The sequence below is a fragment of the Xiphias gladius genome, chromosome 14, assembly GCF_016859285.1.
Source record: "Xiphias gladius isolate SHS-SW01 ecotype Sanya breed wild chromosome 14, ASM1685928v1, whole genome shotgun sequence".
Lineage (NCBI taxonomy): Eukaryota > Metazoa > Chordata > Actinopteri > Istiophoriformes > Xiphiidae > Xiphias > Xiphias gladius.
In genome coordinates, this window is record NC_053413.1 from 17,001,938 (window position 1) to 17,023,412 (window position 21,475).

The window sequence follows — 21,475 nt, forward strand, 5'->3', positions numbered from 1 at the left end:
CACAGGATTGCCAGCGCTGCACAAGAGGAGAGCTTTGAGAACGATCTGGAGCAGCAGCTGGAGGACGAGCTCAAACTGGAGGAGCTGATTAAGCACAGGCAGGAACCAGACAAAACGTGCATGGTGAGTTGTAAATTTCCAAGATTGGAACAAAGTCAAAGCAGGAAGCTGCACATTGCGTGTTTTGAATTATTAAATTTCTCCTTCTCAGTTCTAATTCTAACCTGCTGTATGTGCTGTCATGGTCTTCATGTTGTGGCACAGGTGACTCTGCAGCAGTGACTGTGTTGGTCCACGTTCCTGGTAAGTTTCTGAAACTCAGTCTTTGTGTTGCAAGACTTTTTTTTGTTTTAATCAACACACATAGTGCACTTCCTTTAACATGAAAGTAGGGCAGCAACTAACAGCTATTTCCGTTATCGATAAATCTGGTGATTTTCAATTATTCAAGGTCTATAAAATGCCAGAAAAATAGTAAAATATTATAAATTCCCACTGAGCAAAGTGATGTCTTCAAATCTCTTTTTTTGTCCAACCAACACTCTAAAATCCAAAGATATTCAGTTTACTATCATGTATGACAATGCAAAGCATCAAATCCTTACATTTGAGAAGCTCAAAACAGCAAATATTTGGAATTTTTGCTCTAAGAAAATCACTGAAATGATTATTCAGTTGTCTAAATAGTTTAGTAGATGAAAGGTTTTAATTTTAACATTCACCAAAATGTTGAACATATGAAAAAAAAAAAAATCTGCAGGAACATTGTGTGCTAAACCTAGCCTCAAAATGTAATGGCACCGACTGTGTATATACAGACCACTGATCAGTACATGCATGCAACCAGCAGTCACAAAGAGTGAAAAGTAAGTATGTTTTAATTTACAAGCTTTTAGTTTTTTACCTTTTACTCCTCTTTAAGTATATTTACATTCATATTAGTGTCCTGGTTTCGAGTCTTATGCTGGTTTTTATCATATTTTGTATATGACATTTAGATGGAACTTTAGAAATCTGGATATTGAGCTCCCTGTGTACATAATTCTAGCAGTATCCAGGTTTCTGATAGTGGGGACTAGTTTGTTTTTTGAATGTGTATTTGTAGAGGTGCATGTGTCTGCTGTTTTTGGCTCTAGTAGCCTCAGTGGGCAAAGTAATGTATAATTTATGAATGAAATGTGTGATAATCAGTAGAATTTTTTTTGGTGCATCAGTGTCCAGGTTTTGCGGCACACTGTGCAGATGCAAGTGTGTCTTTGCTTTTCTCGACATTTCAACCAATCGCTTTCATTTCTGTGCCAACTGAGTTCCCTTGGTTGATTTCGCTCTGTCATCTGATCTACGTTACCAATGTCAGATCTTTGCTTCCATTACAGTGTGTAGGCCATCCTTACAGTCAGTATTATCATATTATTTGTTTTGCTGACTAACTACTAAATAGAGCTTCAGCTAGATCAGACTGTGATCAGAAACCTGAAATGTTTAGGTGCCACAGTAGTCCCCTTTATGATAAAGTAATCCAGATAACATGTTTGGGTTTCTCAAAACCAGGATAAAGGCTCATCCAGGTTTCAGAAACACAGATATAATGTTCGCATGTACAAAAACAGATGGAACACTAATGTCTACGTAAACACAATCGGGCCTTTCTCTGCTTGACAATGTTGAGCACTTCCATAACGTCATGCTGTTGATAACATGTTTTGTGTTCTTACCAGGTGAGCAATATGAAGAGCAACAACAGCAGGAGACACTGGACGGGACAACACTGGGCCGACGGTACAGAGCACTGAAGATATGAAGAATTCAAGTTTTAAAAAAAATTGCTAAATCCAACCATAGAATACATTTATGTAAAGATATATATTTTTAACCAACCACATATTTAAGGTAATACTGTGAGCTGATGTAAAGAGATTAATTACTGAGCTGTCTATTATACCACAGGTGCCATAAAAACCACATGATTTTGGGAATTTTTTCTTAATTTTTATCCTTTTTATATGAGTTGTCTACCAAAATGTACAACAGTACTGTTTGTACAGAGTGGCAAACCTGATTCCTTCAAATTCTCATGTTTCTGAATACAGTAAACCGGGTTTAAGGGTTTGTTTGTCATCTGATTTACGTTAGAAACCTGGGATTACGTTGGAGTTGAAGTTATAGATGATAAAATTTGCAATCTTTTGTAAATGTATAACTGGTTACAATGAACAGATTTTATCACTATTCCATAGATTTGTTACTGTTGCTGCCGAGTGGCTTTTGTATTGTTTTTTGACTTGTTTTTGGAGCAGGCCAACTGCTATTGATCAGATAAGTTTGTTTTATTTGATACATTAGTAATAATAATACACACTGCCTTAGCTGATTGGATGACCTGTCAAAGGGGCTCATTCAAACTGTCAATGCAGCATGTAGCTAACAACAAAACACACCTGTTCAGCAGCAATGCTAGTTGTCTTCACTGGAAAAATGAGGTTAAACTCATTTAATCTGATGCTGGGAAGTGATTTTGTCTGCAGAGAGATTTGGTCTGCAAACATGTACACTGTCGACATATACATTGTAAGTTAAATATAAGATATAGATGGTCTGAAAGTGTTTTTAAAACACAGTGAATAAGATGTAACACAGAGACTCCCAAGTCGCTCAAATTCAAAGGTTTACACTGGTAAGGGCATTGAACAAATTGTGTTTACTATCAATGGTTTATGAATTAAGGTTCGATCATTGATCATTTGCCATTGTTTCATTTGTTAGTGTCAATGCTCTCACACAAATCTGTGCATGACTTGCACACCAAAATACACACTCTTGATGTATTTTCTGAGTGTGCGTGAAACTTTACTCAGTCACTTTGAGAAAAGTGGCAAGCCAATCTAAAATCATAAATGTGTGAAATATATCTAGTTTGATTTTTGAGCAAGTTCATAGCAGTGATTTTGCATGGTGGTGATGCATAATAAAGTGTTGACACAATATCACAATTTTTGCCTATGAACTCCTTTTCTCTTTCTTTTTCCATTCCAGACCGGCACACTTCAATTGGCTTGGTTTGGCAGTGCACATTTATTATCTGTCATAAATGCACTGTTGGCTGCCCTCAACCTATTGTCTATAATTCATCACATAGACCCAGCATCGGAGGTAACATAAAAGCAGCCATCCAGCACTCAATCTCACAGGCATGTGGATATTAGGAGGGAGTATTTTGCTCTCAGGCTCAGACAATATTATCAGCATATGCATTAACTAATAAGAGGCTTTATTATTATTATTGTTACCTTTTAAGGACGTCCACACAGGCCCGTCCTTTAAACATTTAAAGACAATTTTTATAACACAGATTCACAGCATCCTTCACCAAATCTTTTCATAATTACCACATTCTGGCTACATGAAATCGTCGTACAATATGTTCTTTAGCAAGCTGCTTTTACAGTGGTGAATTTTATACCGAGCCTCATCTAGATGTCTTTTGTTCTTTTTTCAAGTGCATGACTGCACCCTGGTGTTAAAAGAGGAGGAATGCAGTTGTGTGAGCAGCTGAACATCAGGTTTATTTAATCAATGATGCAAAATGTGTGCACTGCATTTCCCTCTGTAAAAAAAAAAAAAAAAAATCAGTTGCTCTTTGCAAAGAATTATATTCAGATGATTGGAAAAACAAAAAGGAAGCATTCTTTCACAATAAATCTTGAAGTTCGATGGCTCAGCAAGGCCATTGAAATTCACAAGAACATTTTTCCTACAGGAATAAGAATTTAGAGTTAATCTGATCTTGTAGTACACACATAATACTAGGGATCATCTCATTTTTGATCAACGTGACCATTAGTTTGTCAATTATTCTTTTAGTCTGCGAAACGTCCATATACTGCATACGTATATAGTGAGAAATGGCCATCAAAAATTCACAAGAACCCGAGGTGACATCTTTGGATGTCTTATTTTGTTCGACCAACAGTCAAAAACCCACATATATTCAGTTTAAAATAATATAAAATGCAGACGAGCAGCAAATTTTTCACATTTGAGAAGCTGGAACCAGTTTTTGCTTGATTAACTGCCACTGTTATAATGAATAGACCACTGAAATTGCCTTATCAATTAACAAAATTTTTTTTTCGGCTGTTTTATCGCAGCAGCACTTTAACATGGCAAGTCACAAAAATATTTAACATTTAAAATAAATATTTTTAATATATTACGAATAAGCTACTAATAAGCAGAACAGCAGATTAACTATTTTTTTTTATTATTTCTTTTGATTTCCTTAATTCATTTACAACAAAGGCCTTTGGCTTTGGTGGTTGGTTGAGTAAATTTTGTGTTGAATAAATATTTATTAGTTCGTGGTGGAAGGTAACTAAGTACATTTACTCAAGTATCGTACTTAAGTACAATTCTGAGGCACTTGTACTTGACTTGAGTATTTCCACTGACGGCCACTCCACTACATTTCAGTGGGAAATAATGTACTTTATATTCACTACATTTATTTGACAGCTGTAGTTACTGATTTCTTTACCAATTCAGATTTAAAAACGTACAATGAGCACATAAAATATGATGCATTGTTTGTTATACAGTAAGTTAAACCACCCAACAGTATATAAAACACCTAGAATCAGCTCCACCTCGGCCAACAACATTAAAATGGTGTCTACATATTAAAGCATCACTCATTATCAACAAATGGTATAATATATATAACAATAGCAACGTAACCCTGACAGAGCAATTTCGCCTGCTGAGTGGGTACATTATTTTGGTGGTAATACTTCTAGGCTTTTACTCAAGTACGGATTTGACCGGAGGACTGAAGAATACGTCTTCAACCACTGTTATCAATATATGAATTTTTTTTTTTTAGCTGGGGGAAAAGTGAAATGACACCGAGCGACCAGACGGAAAGCCGTCTTGATGTGATGAATGATCAACGCATCAAGACGTGATTGGTCAACTTCACGACAGATGTCGCTAGCGAGCCAATCAACTGCAACTCCGATGAAGCTCTGTCCAATCCGGTGTCCGCTCTCAACTCATCGTCTAGCGAAAATGGGCGTTTGAGGGTGGGGTGACTCAGCCGGAAAACAGCTTCTTTTTTTTTTTAACACCTTGTAACCTGCGGATCGGAGTTCACTGGTGAGTGCCATTTGCTTTGCTGAACAATTTCAGTCTATAATTTGATTTGAAACCGTAAACATGATGTGCACATGCTAAAACCGGAGTGTACAGACGTGGTTGTCGCTGGCTCGTACGGTGATGATGTTACCCAGGGTCAGGGCATATGTCGACTGTCACTATTCTGACAAAGTGGTGGCAGGAGCAAAATTAGCTTACTGTAACTTGGCGGTTAGCTGAACAAGATGTACTACCGTCACTGCAAGTAACGTCTGGCTTGGTAAAAACACTCTTCCTATTTTGCTCTGGCATTGTGTGACTGTGTAATAGCATGCTGTCCAGTCATTGTGTCTCATTTAACTATCATTTCTTACACGGAGCTGAGTTAGCCGCAGTCACTGCAGCTAGCGGCTTCGTTACGGACTAGCTTTAAAAATCACAGAAATTAGCAAGACTGTCTCATGCCCCCGCACCCCCCCGCAGCAGAAACTACCGTTAAAGCTATTTCTGAGCAGTGGGGAAAGAGACGGGATGAAAAGCCTCCACCTTGTTTTTTTTTGTTGTTTTTTTTCTTTAGCTTGGGTGAAGAATTTCCCTTTTTAAAATGGCAAATGAAAACTTTTCTTTCATGTTGTATCCAAGGGGAAGGTTTAAAAGATACCAGTGTAAGATGTGACAGATCAGTGCTCTCTCCTCACTGGTCCCGGCCCTCATTTTGGTTAGTTTTGAGGTTCCCCTGAAAGGGTTTATACCCACCCCTGACTCTGTAAAAACCTTCTTTACATCAATAATAATTTTTCACCGTGAATAGTAATAATATATTGTAATAGTATATTTTAACATGTCGAGCCTGCAACTCCGGGTAACAGTGACCTCTTTGCTATTTTTTGAATGCTGAGGGCTGGATACGTTGGGTGGAGCTGCCACCCCTCACCCACCCAACCACTTGATTATCCAGTGCAAGAGAGCCATTGGTGAGATATGAGTGGAAACAGAGGAAGCACAGCTCTGCCTTTCCTCTAATGGAATGAGATTAGCTTTAACAAACTGTACAGCATCATATATTTAGGCTTTGTGTTAGCAACATGTTATGCCACCCTCGCAACATTGACAGCAAGCAACAAGCCTATACCAACATTTACTGGCATGAAGAAATACAGGTTAGGAGTACAGAAACCAAATGATGTTGACATTCATAACTAAAATACTTTAAATGATATCAAAGTGTCTTATAATAGGTAGTAGGTTGTGTTTTTATAATGATTCAATTGACTGTTTGCTAAGTAACAAAGTATGCTTTGCTTTGGGGGAGTTTAAAAATACCCTCAAAGCTATGATGTGCATAGTCAAAATGCTGCAACATCAACATGAGTAGTTAATCCTTTTCCACATTAAGGGGTAACCAGCTCCAGAAAGCGAACTGTGACAGAAGTCATTGTCACACTCCTCATGAAGTCGCCATAGTTACTGTGATAAATCTAAATCAAAACCTGTCCCTCGCACCAGAACACAAAACACGACATCCTTGGGGTTTATGCACTGAGGTCACTGGACTCGACACATAATTTGGCTTTCTCTTCATTTTACTGTTAGCCCTGCATGGCGGCTTACTGCAAACTTTTGAAGCCAAATGTTCAGCTAAACAGTTTTGAACACTGTAGGGCTGTGCTCAGACACACATTAGCACTGCATTAAAAAAACGAAGCCCGATTGTCCAGCAAAAAGCTGAACTTGACTCAACTTTTACTGCAATGCAGTGGAACATCATCTTGCAACACACTGCGTTGGCCAGTCAAATAAGTGCACCTTCCTGGTAGATTTTTTTTCACGGATTTTTAAAATCCTTTCTTTTACTATTATACTGTAAGCCATTGTGTAGTTTGGCATTTAATAAGCATTCACGCGCATAGATCTATTACCGAAAACTTGACCTCTTAATTGTATTTCATCATCTCTCTGGTACCTGAAACAACAAGCTCCCGACAACAAAGCGTTTTGCGTGTTTTTTTTTTTTGTTTTTTTTTTTTAAATTAAATTTTTTTTTTTAATATGCAGCGCTGTTTTTGGTCTGAACTCCCAGTAAACCACTGATAGACAGCTGCTTCAGATCAGTCATTCCTGTTCAAAATGTTAGTGAGAAGATGCTCAAACTTTGTGTGCTTTAGTTGTAATGTAACTGCAGATATGTCTTTGGTTTTTCATTTTTCGAGACAAATATTAGCTTTTTGTTAAGAGCGCCACGGAGGAGAATCCCTCTACAGGTGACAGTGTGAGCAAAAATAGGCTCAAAGGGCATGTGCCCCTCTTGTTATGGCCTAATATTTACTTACTTAATTCTTAGGCTTCACATTCTGAACATTCATTTGAAACAGGCCATGCATGCTGCACCTTTCTGGTGACACTTTAAGGCCCTTCAGATTGGGAAGTGGCAAGTTAATTTCTGTGACAACCTGGCTATAGCTTTGCCACCAAACCTGGCAGCGGCACACTAATGTCAACAAGCATAGATTTTCCTTTTTTTCTTGCTGCCACTGAAGTTTGCCCATGTTATACTTTTGCTGCTTGCCGCTTGATGCAAAGTGGACCTCTGTGCTTGCCGTTGTGTGATTGTGATGAGACCAAAATACTGCAGTTGTCACTTTCCGGTCTGACAGGGCCTTTAGCGTTACTGTAGTGGAAATGTAGCAATGCGTGCTTTTGGTTCTTAGTGGATATGTTCTTAGCATCCACAGTTTGGCCATTTAATGAGATTAGTTCTTGGTTGTACCTTGTATTTGGCTGTGCAGGAATTTGTGTAAAGACTAAATAGTATTTTTGACCCAGTAGAGAAAGGGTTATATACATTTTCCTCCAGATTGACCGCAAGCTAGAGATGATTATTTTGCATTTTGTCCACTGCCTTGATTTATTTATAATATTTTCAAATATTTAAAAAACACTTCAAAGATAAGTCTAAACGCACATTTCAGTGTAAAGGTGAATTACTGCTGTCACAATCAAAGGTGCAGTTCGCGGGATATACTGTACATTCGCTTTGCTGACATGTGACTGTTAAAAGCTCCAGTGTGTTTGGTAAAAGTTGAAAAAATGAGACTGATAAGGTAAATTATGGCCACCATTTCACAGTGAAACACTGTTGGGATTTGGAATATGTGTTTTGGAACACCTTCAAAGCAAGGCTTTACGGGAAATCCTTTATCATTCAACAGAAGTTGACTTTATCAAGCTTTAGCTATATGGATAAGCAAAATCACGCTAAATAACCATAATAGGCAATGAAAGGTAAATCGAAGGTTTGACATGTAGTGAAAACTTGTATTAGAAGACAAAAGTCAAACTGGAGGTCAATATTATTGGGTAAAATTAATTATATTTCATTTGTCAGATTTATCTTAAAGAGATTTATCAGAGATCAGTTAAAAAAATTCTGCATATAGACTCCATGTAAAAGTTGTAGGCCCAAAAGTGACCTCAACTTTAGCCTCATGGTGGCACTAGAGTTTCAGTTTTGGTAGTTAAGTTAAAGTGAGCACACAAATTGCTGACTAAGAGTTATGTGAGTATATCCAACATCCTTTAGCTCATTTTAAAAGTAGAAATGGACAGGTCCACATATTATTCATCACTATTACTTTGACAGACAACTGGAGGTGGAAGTTTACACTGGATCATTCAAAAAAAAAAAAAAAAAAAGCCTTTTAAAGTGCTTTCTTTCCACTATGGTACGCTTCTATCAGCTCAAAAAGGTGTGTGTAACAAAACATTTTGGCTTAATAAAACTGTCAATAAAACTACTTGTTGGACTCATCTTCACACAAAAAAACTCAGAAGAAACACTGCTGACACATGAAAAAGTTCAAACATTACTGGCCAAAATCTGAGTCAACCTTTGGACTGACGGATAGTAGATAAATCATTCTATTGATCTCAAAATGTATACCCGCCTGTTCATCTATGTTTACATTTGAATAAATACTGATATAGGACTATAGTACTCCATCAAAGAAAGATGGGGGAACCAACACACCTTTGGCGGCCTTTTAATTAAAGCAGCAATACAATGAGAAATTAAGTCATAGGCAGAATAAGAAAAAAAAAAGGCACAAAAAAAATCAAGGCAGTAAAACAACATTACAGCGTAATAGAAATTCTTTTGCCCAGAGGCCTTTGCAAAGGCTACTACATCGGTGATGTTTGAGGCCATATGAATGGCTGGACATACTTGCGTAAAACTCCCGTATAAAACATCATAGCTGTGTTGTATTAGCTAGTGTTATAGTCTAGTGCTGTTTATAGAGCTGTGACATCAATCAGTTTTCCATCATGCCTGCTAAATACCGTGGCCTGCTGGTTCACTTATAGCAGCTCCTTACCCTTGATTACTAACCATGTGAAAACAGTATAAAGTTGGACTGAGCTGGCCTTGCTTGTTGATCCACACATAGATGTTTGGATATTAGTGGGTGTAATGATACATCGTCACTCTCATAATATGACAAATTTCATTTTCATTTCAATTAGGCAAAAATAAGTTTCAGCTGAGAAATCAAGTTTATATATAATTCAAGACATGCGTGAAACAAGTAAGTGTTCTGTGTCCCATTGAGAGTGGTTGCTCAGCAGTCTACAACACACACATATACACACACACACACACACAAAAAGGAGCGTACAAACAACAGATGTGGCAACACAAACAGGAGATAGCTTAGCAACCGCAGGACTGTGTTTTTTAGATTTTAAACACAACACCACTGAATACAGATCTTTGTATGGACAAATACAGGGTATTGTTACACCCCTAATGCATATTTCTTAATTTATATAAATCTTAAAGCTAAAATAAGTTCATTAATTGATTCATTGGTTTACTGGTCTACTTTATTGGCCTAGACTGTTAGTTGGACAAAACAAAAGATCTGAACACTTCACCTTGGGCTCTGGAAAATTCTGATGGGCATTTTTCACAGTTTTCTAATGAAAAAAGTCTGCAGATGCAACTATTACTTCATACATCTACTAATATTTTCTTGATTAATTGTTCGGTCTATAAAATGCTATTAAATGGGGGGAGGAAAGCCCCTTACAATCTCATCAATTCAAAATGCTTTTTTTGACTAACCAGCAGTCCAAAACCAAAAGATACTCAGTTTACTATCACATAAGATGGAAAAAAGCAGTAAATCCTTTAACTTGAGGAGCTGGAACCAGCAAATGTTTGGCATTTTTGATTGCAAATTAATGAAACAATTAATTGGCTTTTCTGAATAGTCAAAATAATACAAAATAATCAAAACAGTTGACTTTTGATCAGGTCCTACAGGTCTACTATCAAAGTTCCAAGATATACAGTCATAATAGAGGACTCATAAAACCAGAAAATATTCTCATTTGAAAAGCTATAATCAGTGAATTTGTGCTTTAAAAAATGACTTAAACAATTAATCAGTCATCAGAATTGATTAATAGACTAATCGTTGCAGCGCAAGTTATTCACATAAACTTACAGTTGAATTAATGTGTTTTTATGTTGACATTGATTGACTCAGTAACACTAAACTGTTTATAACACACTATAATGTAGTTGTATATAGACATTTTGTATTTTGAAGTGTTCATTAATGTATGGTTTTGTCAACATAACTTCTCCTGAATATCTTTGGGTTTTGAACTATAGGTCAGACAAAACAACACATTTGAAGATGTCACCTTGGATTCTGCAAAGTTGTGACAGGCATTGTTTTCACTATTTCTTTGACATTTTGTACAGGAAATATTAATCGAAGAAATGATCGGCAGATTAATCGATAATGAAAACTGGAGTTGCAGCCCTACAACTACAATTACAACTACATTATAGTGTGTTATAAACCTTTCATTAAATGTTTATATACTGCTTACAAATGCTAAACAGGGCGACTTAGAGTGAAGTATTAACCTTGATACATATGGTTAGTAATCAAAACAGCATTACATTACATACCATGTGTGGTCATTTTCATCAGCATCGCTTTTATCTGTCATGATCTGCCTGCCTTTTTTTTCTCTCTCTATTCATCTGTTGGGTGTTGTTGTGCCAAGAAACTGTTTGATTATCATCTAAGGATCTGAGGGTGAAACTGGGTGGGCTGCGTTTTCCTTTTAATCAAATCCATCCCCTCCAGTTGATTGGGTATTGTCTCCTGAGCATTTGATGTGTGGCCGCGCAAAAATCACAAAGTTGATCTTCGCGTCAAAAAAAAGCGACAACCGTGAAGCATCACGCACTGATCTGAGCGGCGATGATGCTTTTGTATCACGCAAGTGATCAATGTAATTTGGTGTGCTGAACTCGCCCACCATAAGGAACAGGCAGCCAGCCCCAGCAGTCACGTGGTGCAGGGTGCAGCAACGTCACTAGGGCAGAGATTTGTGAAGAATAAGCAGACAGAGGGAAAGAGCCCCGGAGGTGCGGCACTTTCTCAGCATTTGCATCGTTCCTGTTGTTTTTTTTTTTTTTTTTTTCCCGGCCAGACAGAGAACAGAGTATCTGTTCAACATTTTAGAGACCCAAATGCCCGGTCCCACCCAAGCCCTTTCCCCAAATGGAGAGAATAACAACGACATCGTCCCGGACAACGGAACCAACATCATTCCTTACAGGAAAAATACAGTGCGGGGAGAGCGCGCCTACAGGTAAATCAGTGTAATGCCGCATTTGATTTCATGTAAGAAAAAAGATCATAGAAAAGAAAAAGGACACACACTGCTGCAGACAGAAACCTGCATTCTGGTCTCCTCCTCTACGTCTGTCGATTTCGCTTTGCACCCATCCGCTATCCCCCCCCCCCTCCCCCTGTTGTCCCTCAGTCTCCTGTCATGTTAGCTCTTAGACTATGGCGTAAATCGCTCTCAAGTTAGCGCAATAAGCCCTCTTTCTGCTGGTGCATAGCCCGCATCGCTGCTGGCAGCAGTATACTGTTGTCAAGTGAATTGGTGCGCAATTGCACAGGCAGATTTTGGAGGAGTGGATTGAAACGGTGCAGCCTGTCAAATGACAGGAGTACACAGACAGCCGCCCCTGCTGCTGCTGCTAGAATATTCCCACCGTGACATGACACTTCGCAGCTACCCAACACCCCCCAGTATCACTATTAATGTGTGTTTGGGGCGATGTCTCAATGTGTATAACCCCTCATTACCTGCCGCACCGGCCCGGTTTTTCCCTATTTGAATCCAAGCATCAGCCCAACCCTAGCGGCTATCCCTGCCCCGGCTAACAAAGCATGCTAGCAGCAGCACATACATCCGCTTTGTTGACATGAGATCCTCTGGCCCAGTTTCCTTCCTTCCTTCCCAGAGAATCACTCAGCCGAGGCTCTGCTCCTGCAGCGCTGATATAGCCCAACTTTAATGATGAAGGGTTATTATTACCCTGCATACCCTGGTGTCTGCTAGTGGATGGTGATGACGACGATGATTTAGCATGATTTAATACCATATTAGTCGCTGCCATAATCCAATAAGAGGGTTGTTTGAATGCAGCTGTCCTGCTGTTCCCTATCACTGAACTAAGCTCAAATGGTCAGGCTGCAGTCTTCTTTTATTTTATTTTATTTTTTTTTTGGTAGGCGAACTGAGGAGAACTGTACACTGTTTTAATGTATATGATGGAGTTCTACTTAAATGTAAACTCAGTTGCCATTATGTTCACCTAGTTAAAACTAGTGAAGTCTAATGCAACAGCCCTGCAGTAAATCCTACCTTCATGAAGGTTCGGTTTCTATTGAAACTGTCTCAGAGAGGTGTTGATTTGACTTTATCGGAATATTAGGGGATGCAGTCTATGATATTGTTGAACTGTATTGCATCAATACACCAATTATTTTTATTATGATTCATCTGCCAAATCGTTTAGTCTATGAAATGTAAAAAATAAAAATAAAAATTAAATAAATTACTAAAATGCAATTAATAATTTCTTAGAGCTCATGGCAGTTACCAATGTTCCAAAACCCCAAGAAATTATATTAACTGTCATATGTGAAAAGGGAAAAACAGCAATTTGGAAAGCTGAAACCACTGAATTTTTGACATTTTTGCTTCGCAAATGACGAGTGATCAATTATCAAAATAGTTGCCAATTAATTTTCTGCTGATTGACTAATCAGTTAATGGATTAATTGATATAAATGGGGGGGGGCAAAATAATAAAAAAAACCCGTCAGTATAACGCAATACAGTTCAACAGCACCACAAGCTGCTGCGTCCAAAATGATCACAGTTTCAATAAAAACTGACTATTATAACCTTCATGAAGGCAGGATTTATTGAAGGGCTGTTGTATGAGACTGCATTACATTTGGCTAGGTGTACTCAGTAAACTGGGAACTGTATATATGTTTATATACAGAACCTCTACTGAGTGGGCTTTAAAGGACTAACTCCAACAAACATAACCTGTTTTTTTTGCCTTGCAGTTAAAAATGAAGACACACGCAAACTGCAAATAAACCATTTGTTGTTTTTTTGGTACAACTGATAGATAGTGGGATTTTCTCAGCATGATCAATGAAATTGTGAAAATTTGTTGAAAATTGGTCAAAGTATGCTTGGGAGGTATTCCATATACTTGGGCTAGCTGCTCTGGTACACCTTATGAGTGTGAAACACTGGGAATGATGCACCTTCCAATGTTTCTGTTACTAAGAGTAAATAAATGAAATTGTAAGCAGTTGTTTTGTTGCCAGTCTCTGTAATTGCTTAATCTGTAGTTTAAAGATCAAAGTTTGAGTTCCCTGATTTATTTTCTGGCTCACTGTATGCTTTCAGTATATGGACCTTAATATCTCCAATTAAACTGGGGCAGGCGCCCTGGGACCCCAAAAGCCACAGTTTTGAAAGCTGATAAAATTGCAACATCGTTCTAATCAGACTTTGCAACAGCTTTTAGTTATTATCAGGTAAAATCAAATTAAAGGATACAATATGCTTTATATTCTGTGTTCCCTGAGCAAAATTTGTGGTATAAAGTGTAGATCAAAATTTGTTCTGCAAAAGATGGAGATTAAAACTATGTATTAATGTATTGAAAATGTTTAAAATGAGCTGCAGCCAAAGGTAGCAACACAACAAACTTGCTGACACATTTTTCGCCATCATGCATCTTAGGGTTAGTTGTTTAGTTTATTATTGTCTCAACAAGGTAGGTTTTAACACTGTACAGATTTTTAGATCTGCAACAATTAGTTGATTAATCGATCGACAGAAAATTAATAATTAACAGTTCTGACAATTGATGAATTGTTTTGAGTCATTTTGCAAAAGAAAAGTGCCAAGAATCTCTGGTTCCAGGTTTTCAAATATGAATATTTGGTGTGTTAAGTGAATATCTTTGGGTTCTGGACTGTTGGACACACAAAACAAGACTTTGAAGATGTCACCTTGGGCTTTGGGAAATTATGATGGCAGCCCTTCATCGTTTTCTGACATTTTATAAACCTAACAATTAATTGGTTAATCAAGAAAATAATCAACAGACTAATCCATAATGTTTATAAAATATTGCTCTACAGTTTTAAACTTTTTGTAAGTAATTATCAAGTTAGTATTGTATACTGAGATAATGTTGGCCACTATAAAATTTTCACATGCGTACATGCCTAAATCAGTCTACAAGTCCAAACTTATAGTTTTAAAATAAAATTGTGTACTTATTGGAATCGTGACTACATAATTTTTGCCTAATACTGTATGACAGAGTGTGCACTGTGCTCAGTGGTCCCACAGCAACGAGGGGTCGATTGTTTGCCCCTGGGCTCCTTTGTGGGTCAGTCTGGCCATGTGGATAAATGCTAGAGATCATGTCACGCTGCAGTCTTGCTGTGCGGCCTCCAGTGTCAAAGGGAGAACTGAGAACTTTATTTAAGTGATTACTGAATGTGATATGAATAGAAATCATTACAGCCAGTACAGTCAGTCTAAAGTAGTTACAGTGGCCGGATTTACCCAGCCTAACTGTATCCACTCAATCCTTTGAGTGGATGCACTTTGCAAAGTATATTTTTATTTTTCAGCTCCTACATGTTATAGCATTGCTTTTGTTTTTTGAATGTTATTGTTTTTCTTCTGCAGTTGGGGGATGGCGGTCAACGTATATTCTACCTCAATAACCCAGGAGACTATGAGCAGGCATGACATTACTGCCTGGGTTAACGACATTCTCTGCCTAAACTATACGAAAGTGGAGCAGCTCTCCTCAGGTGACAACAGAATGAAAACCTTCTCTATATTCCCTCTCCTTTCATTGCATGTTTTCAACGAGGCTGTTTGAGATGGCAAACGTGTTTTAGAGATGATATCTTCCTGGTTCAAATCATTTTCTCTGTAAGCTGGCAGTTAAAGCAACTTGTGGAAACATGCTCACCGTTCCCTGGCAGAGAGTTGTCTATAAATAAACTTGTAGCCTGCTGTGTTCTCCCGTTGTGACCAAGTAATCCCTTTTCAATCACTCTCTGCCTACACAAACCAAGATTTACACACTCACACTGGTTTAGGCCTGGGCTCCTTTTTAATGTAGATTACTTCTGTGCTGTCTAGTTGGATTTATGTGTTTATCTGATAGTTTCCAGTTACCCGCTACCAGGTTGACCTGGTGCCCTGTTTTTTCAAAGGGATAAAAGTCTAACTAGGCTTCAGTTAATATTAGCCATGCTAAGCCAAGAACATGCATTAATAGTTTTCTTTTTAAGGAAACAAGGTCAATGATCTGGACACAGAAAAGGCTCCCAGGCTTTTTGTTGTTCCAGGGGATTTTTTGTCATGCCAAGACAGGCAGACTCGATAAATCCTAGCCTATAGTTGGAGTCAATTTGCTGTAGTTTCCAGCAAGGGTTTAACACTCAACTAAAATTTTATTACATCTTTAGGAGCTGCCTATTGCCAGTTCATGGATCTGCTCTTCCCTGGCTGCATCAGTCTTAAGAAGGTCAAGTTTCAAGCTAAACTGGAGCATGAGTACATTCACAATTTCAAACTGTTGCAGGCATCCTTCAAAAGGATGAATGTGGACAAGGTAGGTTTTGTTAACCTGCAATATTATCAGTTATCCGATATATTGTTTTTATAACTTAGTGTCCCACACTATATGTGGTTGAATTTATATTTCGCCTGCTTTTGACCCTCTTTTCCTCCCCCTTGATTCAGATTATTCCTGTGGAGAAACTGGTCAAAGGCAGATTTCAGGACAATCTTGATTTCATCCAGTGGTTTAAGAAGTTCTTTGATGCCAATTACGACGGTAAAGAGTATGACCCGGTTGCAGCCAGACAGGGTCAGGATGCCATCCCCCCACCTGACCCCGGTGAGCAGATCTTCAACCTGCCAAAGAAGTCCCACCATGCAGCCAGCTCCCCTACTGCAGGTAAGCCTCAAGTTTACAAATTACTCATGTTGATTTTGTTGATTTTTATTTGCAAATGTTTATTTTGATGCTGTAGAAGGTGTGTGGTTTCCTATAATCTGAAACGTAGCTAATGTTTGTAGACACTCTGACATGTTTTAATATAAATGCACCTGGCCTGAGCTACCTGCTGAGGCAGGGGAACATTTATTTTCATATCGACAACTCTTATGATAAGGTCTAAATTCTAATAACTCCTAGACTTATTCTCTCAAAGGAAATTACACAATGTGTCTGTGTTGGAAATTTTGCTTTGGGGCGTGGGTCAAGAATTAGTTCAGAAATGATAGCAATTGCTCAACCATCCCTGAATGATAAACTTTTTATTGGCTTGTAGGAGCGTCAAGGTCAAGCACTACAACCCCCAAGTCCTCAACACCGACATCCCGACCCTCGTCAGCCAAAAAGATTCCTGCAACATCAACTCCTGCCAAAGGAGAGAAAGAACTGGAAGCACAGGTCACACATCTTACTGAGCAGGTATGTTTATGTTTATCCCGTCCCATCCATCCATTAACTATACTGCTTATCCTTTGAGGGGCACGGGGGGGGCTGGAGCCAGTCTGTTTATGTTTATGGATTCTGGTAATCAGACAGGAAGTGGTCTAATTTTATTATATTTGTGAAAGCAACAACCAAAGTCTTTTCTCAAAATTGCTCACATGCCTCCAGCTGTCTGCACTGTCTGTGGCTAAGATTAAACCACAATGATGGCCTCTGTGAGTAATGATTAGAGGGGTGGTGTGCTCTTATAGAAGAGACTAAAGGAGTGTGACTGAATTATGGATAAAATCTTGAACACCTTCAGTCCCTGTTTTTGAAATAAGCTCACACAGCTGGGAAACCGGGAAAATATATCAACCCTTAAACACATTATACATTTTTTTTCATCTTATTTATTAATCTCCTATACCAAATCTGCCTCCGCTTTCCAATCTGACCTTTCACTATTATTACTAGCTTCTTGCCCCACGTATCATAGACATAGCCAGTGTAAAAAGTAATGTAGAAATTGGTTTTGTTATCGGATCGTTGATTTGTTGTCTGGCCTTGATGTAAATGAGTGTATATCCACTTTAAAAACAATATTGGACATGCAGCCTTTCCATATTTGCATCAATAGAGGATGAGCAACACAGCTGGTTCAGCAACAAGTAACTATTAACTAATTGTTTAACTGTGTTTTGTGTGGCTGTCGTTTGTCTTGTCAAAATTAAATAGTGGAAGAAATTTAAAGTAAATATATTGTACACTTGTCAAAAAATAGTGCATCGGCACCTCAATCCAGATTCATCACTCGTGGCTCCTTTGCAAGCTGTAATTCGAAGAGCTTGAGCAAAGAAGAATGGGGGGCGAAGAAAGATGTAGAATCAATGTAGAAAGCTGTTACAGAAATATCCATATATATAGGATATAATTGCTGTGAAAAGGAAAAGGTACTCGGGATGTATTTTGATTGAGTTTATTAACAATTTATATCTATAAATTAACATTCCAAACAACACAAAAACTATCAAAACCTTTCTCTGATACACTTTCAAATATACACATACCAATTATAATACCTATTACAATAATGGTCTACTATCAAGATTAAGATCAGTTTGTTTGTTTTTTTTTTTAAATAGTTTCTAAATATGTCCAAAATTCATATGAAAATGCTAAATTTATTAACATTTCTGGGGCTTCCCGTTAATGTTTTATTAAGCCTTAAGCGTCAAATAATTTGAAAACTCAATTCATCCCTGTGAAGGATTTACCAAAAAAGTAGATCTCCAGTGGATAGTAAAGCACTTCCTTAGCTGCCAAAAGTGTGAGATCAATATTTATTTTATCATAGGACCTCCACCTGTTTTGTCTATTAGCACCTAATAAATCAGTGTAGGATATAACAGTTTATCATAGTACATTCGCAGAAATAAAATATCCACAACAGATTTCCAAAATGAGGTAGAAGGTCACAAGACCAAAACATATGTTTAAAAACACCTTTCCTATGCCAACATAAAAATGACATTTCACTGGTCATCTTATACATCCTCTCTGGATATAATACATTCCTCTAATGAATATTGACTTGAAGGGGGGGTTATAATAATAGTTGTATTTATTGTGTATTCTATATGTGTCATTGATGTAGGTCTTCTGGTAGGGATTTGCCTCCACTTTGACATAAAGTATTGTAAAAGTAAAGTGTTGATCGGACCACTGTGATTCCATTTGGTAAAGATTTCTTATAGACACTGTACATGGCTGAGTAGGTTTAAAATGTAGAGCTACACATGCATAGTCCAGTAAATTAGAAACCATGTGTATTGCATGTAATTATTCAGTTGTGAGATCCAACATGCATCTGCAGATGTAGCCCGGTCCAAACCAAGGACAAAATTAAGATGAAAGTGAGCTGGAGCTTGCTTACGTAGTGTGACCAGTAGCCAGCAAAAAACCCAATGTATTGAATTTATAGCGATATGAAGAGAAGTCCCAACACTTGTGAATCTGTAACCAGAAAATAAATAGCATTTGTACTTTACAAATTACTAAACCAATCAATAGATTAAGGTTTTAAACACTGTTTAGATAAGAATTGAGTTGCGGTCCATAGAATGATCAATTAAGCAACTTATGGATTCAGCACTACTCTGGACTACTTTAGTGACACATGATTTGTGCACGTCAGACAACTTCTACAAGTTACACAATGTTTAAATCTTATATCTGCTGAACCTTAATTTATCTCTGAGTCCTTCAACATGCAAGAGTTTGTTAGAATGAATCACTCATCAGTTTAAAACAAAGCTGTGCGTGTTTCTTCTCTGTGGATTGTCCAGTTGATCTTGTGACTGCTCGTCTCTTACCTTCTTACCAGAGTCCATGCAGTACTGTGTGTTTTTGCTACTGAAGCTAAGAATATTCTTGTGAATTTTATTTTTTTTTAGGTGAACACATTAAAGTTGGCACTGGAAGGGGTGGAGAAGGAGAGGGACTACTACTTCAGCAAGCTGCGAGAGGTGGAGCTGTTGTGCCAGGAGCAGGGTGAAGAAAACGCCCCTTTTGTCGAGCGGCTAATGGAGGTCCTTTACGCCTCGGATGAGCAGGTCAGTCTGTGACCTTAGATTGATCTGAGGAGGATTTAGAACAGTTGGAGGCTCTTTTTTTTTTTCTTGACCTAAATGAGTTTTTGCAGCAGTGCACACCAGTAAAATGCACAAGTGCCATTTTTCCGGGTGGAAAAATCACGTGGACGTTATTGTGTGGTTGAAAGAGATAAGAACATAGTCTTTGTTTGTAATCACATGCGTTTGCCTGAAACTATACTGAGTGTCTGTGTCCCTTTTTTTTAGGAAAGAGCGGAGCTTGCTGAGGGTGACGGAGAGGAAGTGGACCAGCAAGCCCACGAGGAGGCACCAGATGATCAGCAGGAGGAACAGGATGAATACTGACTGCCATCATCCTTCACTGCAGTTACACCCCTCTTTTTAATATGTGAGAACTGTTAAAGGATTTTTAATTTTTTCCTCATGGTTGTTTTTTTTCTTTTTTCTTTTTTTTCTCCAAGACTGAGCACATGAAGCAACCTCCTGAATAGAAGCACCATCACAGTTTTTATTTTTTTGTATCCCTCTGCTCACTGTTCGATGTTTTTTGTGACTTTTGGTGAACTGCTGTGGCAGGTTTGTGGTGACAACCTCCACCAGCAGACAAGCTCAGACCATCACAGAAGTTTCCAAGGACTGTGTGGATGGAAAAGTCAATTCAAATCCTACAGTAGATGTGATGAAATGCTGAAGTTTAGACAGGTAACGGTTACCTGTCAGTGCAAGTGTTATCTTCCTAGCTTCTGTCCTTTTTCATTTTATTTTATTTTTATTTCGCATATCAACAATATTAATCACAAGAATGCAATAAGCAAAGCCCTGAAAGGGCTCGTAGTAGCTCTTATTTAACCTCCTTCCATATGTTGCACTGACATTTGACTCTGTATTGGACAATCTGTCCATAGACCCTCACCATATTTATTATTGTAAAGCCTTAGGAATAGTACAAGATTCTGAATTGCATCCTCATGAAGGAGGACAATACAGTCAATGAATTGTGAATAAAATGTAGTATAATGCCAACTTATGACTGTTTGACAGCTATCCTCACAAATTACAAGATTTCAGATAATCAGTGTGTTCCACAGTGTGTTATTCACACCATTCAAGGTGGTTTGGTATTAGAATTTACTTGTTATGCCCTAAACATAGGGAAGGAAGAATCATTATTGTGGACTAGTCTTACTATAATGCAGCGTTTTTAAGTTTTAAACGTCAGCTGGAACTTGTGGCCTGCTCAGATTTCAGCTGTTTGTTTCAGAGGTTTGTTTTTTTTTAAACCACAGGTCTTAGGGAGATGAGTCGGTTCACTGAGTAATTTGCCATGCTATATTCCAGTAAGTACATTGTATACCCTTTCTTAATATTGCATTTACTAATATTGAACTGGGCAGTGCACCATAATGCTTTAGTCATATATTATTGTGTAAATGAAAAGGAATGTAAACTTGTACTGTCAATAATTAATGAATGGTAAATGTCTTTTTTTCATGTCCCACTCATTATGCATTCCCCAAAAACAACGTGTTGCATGTTTGCATTTTATTTGTGAATAACTTGACCTGCTTTTTACATATTTAATAAAAAAAAAACCAAGTATGTTAAGTGAGCTTTTGTATGTTTAACCTGCTATTTGAAAGATGTTGAGATTCGGATGGATTTGCTGTAATAAAAATACGTTTTGAGTCCATGGGTGGGTTGTCATCTCACTCCAGAATGAGTTGGATTTATAAGGAAAGAAGTGCTTTTACTATCAATAATCTATGTGTTAAACTAGAGGTTTGATGGCGTTTTTCCTCTATTTAGA

The 21,475-nt window shown here is 37.9% G+C and overlaps 2 protein-coding genes and 1 long non-coding RNA gene across 6 annotated transcripts in view; 2 read left to right on the forward strand and 1 right to left on the reverse strand.

The window, feature by feature from the left end:
• dtna (dystrobrevin, alpha) overlaps positions 1-2,972 on the forward strand; it is a 20,755-nt gene extending 17,783 nt beyond the window's left edge. Inside the window, exons 21-23 of the mRNA XM_040143082.1 lie at positions 6-118; positions 265-303; positions 1,719-2,972. Coding sequence (XP_039999016.1) covers positions 6-118; positions 265-303; positions 1,719-1,801 — 235 coding nt within the window. The 3' untranslated portion in view covers positions 1,802-2,972. The remainder of the gene's footprint in view (positions 1-5; positions 119-264; positions 304-1,718) is intronic.
• LOC120798646 overlaps positions 1-12,383 on the reverse strand; it is a 13,506-nt gene extending 1,123 nt beyond the window's left edge. Inside the window, exons 1-2 of the long non-coding RNA XR_005708730.1 lie at positions 12,312-12,383; positions 1,716-1,789 (exon numbers count right to left, since the gene is read on the reverse strand). This is a non-coding gene — a long non-coding RNA (uncharacterized LOC120798646). The remainder of the gene's footprint in view (positions 1-1,715; positions 1,790-12,311) is intronic.
• mapre2 (microtubule-associated protein, RP/EB family, member 2) lies at positions 5,073-21,348 on the forward strand. Of its 4 annotated transcripts, XM_040143077.1 has the most exons (8): positions 5,121-5,151; positions 11,644-11,805; positions 15,244-15,371; positions 16,038-16,183; positions 16,315-16,531; positions 16,908-17,050; positions 19,510-19,668; positions 19,915-21,348. In XM_040143077.1, the coding sequence occupies exons 2-8, from the start codon at positions 11,684-11,686 to the stop codon at positions 20,011-20,013; spliced, it is 1,014 nt and encodes a 337-aa protein (XP_039999011.1). In that variant the 5' UTR covers positions 5,121-5,151; positions 11,644-11,683; the 3' UTR covers positions 20,014-21,348. The 4 variants fall into 4 exon arrangements, with proteins under 4 accessions (XP_039999013.1, XP_039999011.1, XP_039999014.1 ...); XM_040143079.1 differs by lacking the exon at positions 11,644-11,805 and having other exon boundaries at positions 5,073-5,151; XM_040143080.1 differs by lacking the exons at positions 5,121-5,151; positions 11,644-11,805 and adding an exon at positions 5,168-5,410.
• Positions 21,349-21,475: the final 127 nt, after the last annotated feature.

Coding starts and splice junctions, on each gene's coding strand:
- mapre2 (XM_040143077.1), top strand. CDS start 11,684: ATGCCCGGTCCCACCCAAGCCCTTTCCCCAAATGGAGAGAATAACAAC. Junction 15,372..16,037: donor AGTGGAGCAGCTCTCCTCAG/GTGACAACAGAA, acceptor TTACATCTTTAG/GAGCTGCCTATTGCCAGTTC. Junction 16,184..16,314: donor AAAGGATGAATGTGGACAAG/GTAGGTTTTGTT, acceptor CCCTTGATTCAG/ATTATTCCTGTGGAGAAACT.